Source organism: Anarhichas minor, unplaced genomic scaffold (genome assembly GCF_050575085.1).
Source record: "Anarhichas minor isolate MPS153535 unplaced genomic scaffold, ASM5057508v1 ptg000033l, whole genome shotgun sequence".
NCBI lineage: Eukaryota > Metazoa > Chordata > Actinopteri > Perciformes > Anarhichadidae > Anarhichas > Anarhichas minor.
In genome coordinates, this window is record NW_027466479.1 from 14,766,533 (window position 1) to 14,775,020 (window position 8,488).

An 8,488-nucleotide genomic window follows, 5' to 3' on the forward strand; every position below is an offset into this window, starting at 1 on the left:
ATGCACAAATACACCTCTGCTCATTGTGTTTAAAGAGCAGTATAATTGTGCTATATTACTTATTTATTGTAATATATTGTTTATTTATGTATTTTTGAGGTGACAAAAGGTCATGTGCCATGTTCAGAGGTTCAACAATGTCTCGGTTCATTCTTGAGAAGACAAGTCTGTGGTTTGAAGCTGCAATGCTGGAATGTAAAAGTGCTTGTAGTTCTGTTTTTCTTCTCTTTCCTCTGGAGTCAGATGCTGTGGCGGACAGGAAACCAACAGGAAGGTGTATTTAGGGTTTTATCGGCCGTAGTCATGACTGTAAAGTTACGTTTTTTAAAGCAATGTTGTTTAAAACCTGTTTGCATGTTAAAACAAAAAACACAAAGTTCACAATGCAAGATAGGACACATTGAAGGCTTTGTACTATTGTAATATTGTTGATGTGTACATATATGCCCATGTTTGGTATGTTATTATTTATCAGTTGTAAATGAATAATTGGTCAGTCTCAAAGCAATACGTCTCCCCTCGTGTCCCCTCAACCTTCTGACAGCTGAAGCCACATGTCTTTTCTAAAGCAGCGTTTTACTATGTCAACATTTGACTGAAATTAATAAATTGTAGGTTTTATGTGACATCTGATGAGCTTGTTGCCTTTCTTTGGCTTGTGTTCAGATACTGGGTAGATGTGTACAAGGGAAAGTGTTGACCAAGTGCATTTGACCACTGATATCACACCAACAGAGCAGACATCCTCTGTGAAGCATATAAAATCAGGTTGAGTTGCCTTCAACATACAAACATTCATAAAGCACATGGTCTCATGTCACTTGATGCTGAGAAGACCTTTGATGGAATAGAGTACTTGTTTAGTATCATTCTGATCTTGGGGAGTCCCTCAGTATGGTTTTCTTGTGTTTCTCTGTCCGTGTCCCCTGTTTGAGCTCAAAAGCCTCCTGTGCAGTATAGTTTTTTGTTGTCATAATCATTGCTTGACCCCACACATCAAACATCCAAAATCAAAGATGTTTTAGAAAGCAGTATGGTCTGACAATTTGCCCCATTGCACCATTTGTGCTGCGGGGTCTTTTTGACCCCAGAGGACAACAGAAGTTATTCAATTCAATAAATCACCCATAATTCCATCAAATTACTTCCAATTCCTTTTAATCATTAAGAGCATAGTATTGAACAACCCCCATTATTTTCAGACCATTTGATGAATAAAAAACACATTTTGACAGCAAAAGATTTAATTTGGGGTCAGAATGACCCCAGGACAACACGAGGGTTAAACAAACACTAGAGCTGTAATTAATGTGCCAGAGTTCTGTCAATGAATCGTTATTTCCATGTCTGTTCCAGACTCTGTGCCATATTAAATATTGGAAAAGCAGATGTTGCAACACAAGAGCACTGCCTGTCCAGCATGAGGATATCTAATGATGTAGACACAACTGATCATTTACTTCAAACTCACGTAAAGAAATCACACTATTGTGAGTTTGAGCAGCATCAAGTTTTTATGTAGTGTGTGTAACAGAGGCAGCAGGACTGGAGCAGTGAACACTCAAACAAACTTTTTGGGGGTGAAATGCAATAAAGTAATATTTGTCTCACAAGCATTCATCACCATTTCAACACTAAGCTAAGATCATTCTGCATCAAATGAACAGGGGAGAGCTGTGATTTTAGACCATCATTGATTCATTACAAGACAGAAGTCAAAGAGGATCTTGAGGATTTAAACCAAAACAAACTGTTATGAGCAGCTGAGTCCTTGTCTTTGTATTAAAAAGTATTTTTCAAAGACTCTCATCACTTATCACCAACACTAAGAAACCTTCTTCTGGCTCGCTCTGGCAAAGCTTGGAGAAAGGTTTTATTAAAACCCTTAATTTAGTCTGGCTTTAAAAACACACAGCTTTTTACCTCAGATGGTCTTTATCTGTGAGGAAATTAAAACAATAAAATTACACTTTAGAGAGTATTTGAATAAATTACGGGATTCATGAGTCATCTCTGGGTGAGCTGGTGGTCTTTGGAGCCGAATGTTTACTGTGTGATCGTTTACTGAAAGTGTTCGCCAAGTTCAGCTGACCAATAATATTGAGCCAACAGTGAGAACACCCTCTCTGGAGCCTCTATAAGAAAGCAGCCTGTCACCTGTCTCCATCTCATCCAACGGTGCAGATCAACTCCACCAACACAACAACCCTCATCCTGCTCCTGTGACAGAGAGACACCAACATGCTGCTGTTCCTCTTCTTGTTTGGTCTGGCTCTGGGTGCTGTGTCTCCTTCTGATGACCTTAGTCTGGCTCTGGGTGCTGTGTCTCCTTCTGATGACCCTCGAGTGCCGCTACAGCAGGGCAGCAGTACCACGTTGTGGTACAGCTTCAACGGCCGCTTCTACAAGTACGTTGCCACACGCATGACCTGGGCTGATGCAGAGATGCACTGTGTCGTAGAGGGAGCCAACCTGGTGTCAATCCACAGTCTGGAGGAACATCATTTTGTCAGAACCCTGATCAGGAACTTTGACCATGCTGAGGGGAAGACCTGGATCGGACTCAGTGACATCCACAAAGAAGGAACATGGATGTGGTCTGATGGGTCTAGATCCAACTTTGTTACTTGGAGCATTAGTCAGCCAGACAACAAAAACGGAGTCGAACACTGTGTCGAGACCAACCATTCTGGAGAGAAGAAATGGAACGACGACCCATGTTCAAATACTTTTCCCTTTGTTTGTGCATCTCGCACAAACTGTCCTTAATAACTGAGATGTTACATATGTCTGATTGAACCTGGTCACTGGTCACTTGTTGCTCTGCTGAGATGCATTTTGGCCTCTACAATAAAGACACAAATGTTCACTTATATGTGTGTGTTTGTGTAGACTTTGTTTCACTAACCTTAATTTTGATGTTGTATATTCACACATGTAACTCCTGTGGTTGATCAAATGAAATATTTCCACACCTTTTTGATAATCTCCTCGTTATAATTAAAAAACAAAGCCACATACAGTAAAAATGACATCTTAATCCACATATTTCAACTCTCTATGCATCACTAACCACTACAATTTCAATGTAATAACTGTTAAGGTCCAGTCAGTTCTGACCTAACTGTCATCTAATGACGGCACCTCATACTCTCATAAATCTACACTACATTTCTTCTCAAGAAAATATGAATTATTTCACTGGATCCATGAAAACCCTAACTCACTGTAGTAATGAGAGTAATTTAGTGGTGTTCCAATGAAACGCTTGGTGCCGAAATAAAAGGACTTGGTCCAAAGAGCAAACTAAATCTTTCTTTCGAGTTATTGCTTGTCTTTATTTTTCTTGTTTTCATTTTAGATTCCTGATTCATTTTTTTATCAAAACACTCCTCACACGTCTTTCTCATTTGACTTTGTTTTTGTTACAATAGATAATAATACATAATATAGACACATTCACTCTTCAGAGGTGAATGTACATGACCCTGCAGCATATAGACTGTAGAGTTGTGATAAAGACCACATTTTAAACAGAAACCATCTGATGAGCAGCTGTGTCCTCGTCTCTGCATTAAAACACTTAAAACAGACTCTTATCTCTTGTCACCAATACTTCACTGAATTGAAATGTATCCAGTTTTAAGGACCCGGTTAAGGCAACCCATGCTGATAACTTACTTAAGCCATCTAAGTAATTTATTTAAAATGAGTGTAAATTCTGAAGACTAAAGAAGTCAGTTTATTGTACGGTAAATGTTTTTTGCAGCTATACATGTTAGTGTTGAGATCTTTGCTTCTCAAGAGTTATTTTTGTTCACAGTATTAGACAAACCATCCAAGATTATAAGAGTAATATTCATAAATTATGTGTATTGTATTTTGAGATGACACAACTTAATATGAGGTTCAACAATGTGTCAGTTCATTCTTGAGAAGACAAGTTTGTGGTTTGAAGCTGGAATGTAAAAGTACTTGTAGTTCTGTTTTCTGGCCACTTGAGAGCAGCAGAAGAGCAAGTGGGTGAGATGACGCTCTTCTCTTTCCTCTGGTGTTAAATGCTGTAGCGGACAGGAAACCAACAGAAAGGTGTATTTAGTGTTTTATCGGCCGTAGTCATGACTGTAAAGTTACGTTTTTTTAAAGCAATGTTGTTTAAAACCTGTTTGCAGGTTAAAACAAAAGACACGAAGTTCACAATGTGTTAGAAAAACCTTACTCGATACCGGTTGTAAAATCATTTAACAGGAAATGTGTTCTTGCAAGAAGGAACAGAGGTGAAGCACATACAGGTGATGCCTCACGTTGCTGCTCAGAGGTCTGTCTGAGTCTCTGAAATATATCCTGCAGATAACACATTCAAAGGCTTTGAACTGAGTTGGTCAAGTCTGTGACCTCGTTAGAAGCCGTCCTTTTGACGCCTGTTCTGTCAATCTCATCTTATCCTACTACGGGAAGACGTCACGGTCTACAATTTAGAAGAATACGTAAATACTGACGTGTACAACAGATTTACTATCTCCCTTGACGCAAAGTCACAAGTAGATGCTGAGACAAACAGCTGAGATCCCCATCAAGAAAGACAGCGGGGACACCTAATCAAACACACAGCTGAGTGTGTAAAAAGGTTCACAAACTTTATGGAGGTCGTTTCCCTTCAGTGAGTAAACAGAACATTCTTTAAGTTTTCCCAACACAATGCAAGACAGGACACATTGAAGGCTTTGTACCATTGAAAATGTTGTTGATGTGTCAATATATGCCCATATTTGGTATGTTATTATTTATCAGTTGTAAATGAATAATTGGTCAGTCACAAAGCAATACGTCTCCCCTCGTGTCCCCTCAACCTTCTGACAGCTGAAGCTGAAGTCTTTTCTAAAGCAGCGTTTTACTATGTCAACATTTGACTGAAATTAATAAATTATAGGTTTTATGTGACACCTCTGGATGAGCTTGTTGTCTTTCTTTGGCTTGTGTTCAGATACTGTGTAGATGTGTACAAGGGAAAGTGTTGACCAAGTGCATTTGTTTTTCCATCCAGTCTATTAGATAAATGTGGGAACAGCACAACTGTTGCAATCACAACAACAGTGTGAAAATCTAATCATGTCGACAAAACTCAACATTTTCTCCACACTAATGAATTCACACTGTTGTGAGATAGAGCAGCATAATGTTTATATTAAGTTTATGGGTAACAGAGGCAGCTGGAAGGACAGGAGCAGTAAACACTCAAACATGTATTCACCTTTTAAATATTGTCCCACTGAAGCTCTGTGGAGCGTAAAGTGCAAAAAAGTATAAAAGAAGTGTTTGTCATCATTTCATTAATTAAACCCACGTACAGCTCTTTACCTCAGATGGTCTTTATCGGGGAGGAAATTAAAAACAAAAACCTTGAGAAATCATTTGAATAAATTATGATTTGTACGTGACATCTCCAGGTGTCCTTGTGGTCTTATTTCGGCTTATCTTCAGATAGTTGCTGAAAGTGTTCGCAAAGTTCAACTGACCAATAATATCATGCCAACAGTGAAAACACCCTCTCTGAAGCCTCTATAAGAAAGCAGCCTGTCACCTGTCTCCATCTCATCCAACGGTGCAGATCAACTCCAACCAACACAACAACCCTCATCCTGCTCCTGTGACAGAGAGACACCAACATGCTGCTGTTCCTCTTCTTGTTTGTTCTGGCTCTGGGTGCTGTGTCTCCTTCTGATGACCATCAAGTGTCTCTACAGAGGGGCAACTGTCCCACGTTGTGGTCCAGCTTCAACAACCGCTGCTACAAGTACGTTGCCACACGCATGACCTGGGCTGATGCAGAGATCTACTGTGTGTCACAGAGAGCCAACCTGGTGTCAATCCACAGTCTGGAGGAACAGAATTTTGTCAAATCCCTGATCAAGAACTTTGACCCTGCTGAGGGAGTGACCTGGTATGGACTGAGTGACATCCACAAAGAAGGAACGTGGATGTGGTCTGATGGGTCTGCTGTCAACTTTGTCTTTTGGAGCAGTGGAATGCCAGACAACGACAACGGAAACGAAGACTGTCTCCACACCAACTATCTTAGAGAGCTGAAATGGAACGACGGCACATGTTCACGTACTTTTCCCTTTGTTTGTGCATTTCGCACAAACTGTCCTCAGTAACTGAGATGTTACATATGTCTGATTGAACCTGGTCACTGGTCACTTGTTGCTCTGCTGACATGCATTTTGGCCTCTACAATAAAGACACAAATGTTCACTTACATGTGTGTTTGGGTAGACTTTGTTTCACTAACCTTCATTTTGATGTTGGATATTAACACATGTAACTCCTGTGGTTTTCCAATGAAGCGCTAGGAGCCAAAATAAAAGGACTTGGTCCAAAGAGCGAACTTAATCTTTCTTTCGAGTTATTGCTTGTCTTTGTTTTTCTTGTTTTCATTTTGGATTCCTGATTCATTTTTTATCAAATCATTCCTCACACATCTTTCTCATTTGACTTTGTTTTTGTTACAATAGATAATAATAAATAATGTAGACACATTCACTCTTCAGAGGTGAATGTTACATGACCCTGCAGCATATAGACTGTAGAGTTGTGCTAAAGACCCAATTTTAAACAATAACCATCTTCTGAGCAGCTGTGTCCTCGTCTCTGCATTAAAACACTTAAAACAGACTCTTATCTCTTGTCACCAATACTTCCCTGAATCTAAATGTATCCAGTTTTAAGGACCCGGTTAAGGCAACCCATGCTGATAACTTACTTGAGCCATCTAAGTAATTTATATGAAATGAGTGTAAATTCTGAAGACTAAAGAAGTCAGTTTATTGTACGGTAAATGTGTTTTGCAGCTATACATGTTAGTGTTGAGATCTTTGCTTCTCAAGAGTTATTTTTGTTCACAGTATTAGACAAACCATCCAAGATTATAAGAGTAATATTCATACATTCTGTGTATTCTATTTTGAGATGACACAACTTAATATGAGGTTCAACAATGTGTCAGTTCATTCTTGAGAAGACAAGTTTGTGGTTTGAAGCTGGAATGTAAAAGTACTTGTAGTTCTGTTTTCTGGCCACTTGAGAGCAGCAGAAGAGCAAGTGGGTGAGATGACGCTCTTCTCTTTCCTCTGGTGTTAAATGCTGTAGCGGACAGGAAACCAACAGGAAGGTTTATTTAATGTTTTATCGGCCGTAGTCATGACTGCAAAGTTACGTTTTTTTAAAGCAATGTTGTTTAAAACCTGTTTGCAGGTTAAAACAAAAAACACAAAGTTCACAATGCAAGATAGGACACATTGAAGGCTTTGTACTATTGTAATATTGTTGATGTGTACATATATGCCCATGTTTGGTATGTTATTATTTATCAGTTGTAAATGAATAATTGGTCAGTCTCAAAGCAATACGTCTCCCCTCGTGTCCCCTCAACCTTCTGACAGCTGAAGCCACATGTCTTTTCTAAAGCAGCGTTTTACTATGTCAACATTTGACTGAACTTAATGAATAAAACTAAACTAAACTAAAAACTAGAAACTAAAATAAAACGACGGGCTCATATTTTCTTGGTAATATTAATGAATCTAAGATATTTAAATAATACTTGATGACACTCACTTTTTGAGTTCTTTTGCAGCATATATCCACGAGATCCAACCGTATATTTTCTTTTTTCTTTTCTTTGAATTTAAATTTTTCAATAAGCACTAGACATCCTGATCCACACTCCATACCGGTTGGTGGCGGTAATGCAGCAATTCATTGTTTGCCAACCGCCAATAAACCTCAAAAAAGAAAGAAAGAAAGTGATTGTCTGCCCCGCCCCTGATTGAATCCTCCTGTGTCTAATCACCTGCACCTCCCTAGTGTATTTAAACCCTGTGTGTCCCTTGTGTCAGTGTCGGTTCATCTGTTGTGTGACCTGCTCTGCTGAGGTATTTAATGGTATGTTCCCTGGTTTGCTCCTATCTGCACTGTTTTTTCATGTATGTATCCCTCTTGTTTGTTTTTTAATTATCTTATCCTGTTTTGTGTTTTGCCTGTTCCTTGTTTTCCTTGGATTTTTTTTTTTATTGTTAAACATTTTTGGGCTCTGCAAGTTTTATTTTGGACAATTTTTGTTTAATTAAAATCAGTCAAATATTATTCTTCTCCCGTGTCTCTCTGCGTTTGGGTCCGTCCCCTGCTACTCTTCTTGCCTAAACCCTGACTGTTGGAGGGGGTCTTGAGGAAATTAAAAACAAAAACTTAGAGAAATGATTTATATTAATTATAGCTTTAATGTGACATCTCCAGGTGAGCTTTTGGTCGTATTTCGGCTTATGTTGAGATAATGTGTGTTTGCTCAAAGTGTTCGCCAAGTTCAGCTACTAATAATATTGTGCCAACAGTGAAAACACCCTCTCTGGAGCCTCTATAAGAAAGCAGCCTGTCTCAATCAACTCCAACACAACAACCCTCATCCTGCTCCTGTGACCGAGACACCAAC

At 39.0% G+C, this 8,488-nt stretch overlaps 2 protein-coding genes across 2 annotated transcripts; both read left to right on the top strand.

Moving 5' to 3' along the window:
* The first annotated feature begins 2,241 nt into the window (after nucleotides 1–2,241).
* LOC142964879 (galactose-specific lectin nattectin-like) lies at nucleotides 2,242–2,769 on the top strand. Its single transcript, XM_076105445.1, has one exon. It carries the CDS (start codon nucleotides 2,242–2,244, stop codon nucleotides 2,767–2,769), a length of 528 nt encoding a protein of 175 aa, XP_075961560.1.
* A 2,897-nt stretch (nucleotides 2,770–5,666) lies between these two features.
* LOC142965369 (ladderlectin-like) lies at nucleotides 5,667–6,158 on the top strand. The gene has a single exon (XM_076106287.1). It carries the CDS (start codon nucleotides 5,667–5,669, stop codon nucleotides 6,156–6,158), a length of 492 nt encoding a protein of 163 aa, XP_075962402.1.
* The last annotated feature ends 2,330 nt before the right edge of the window (nucleotides 6,159–8,488 follow it).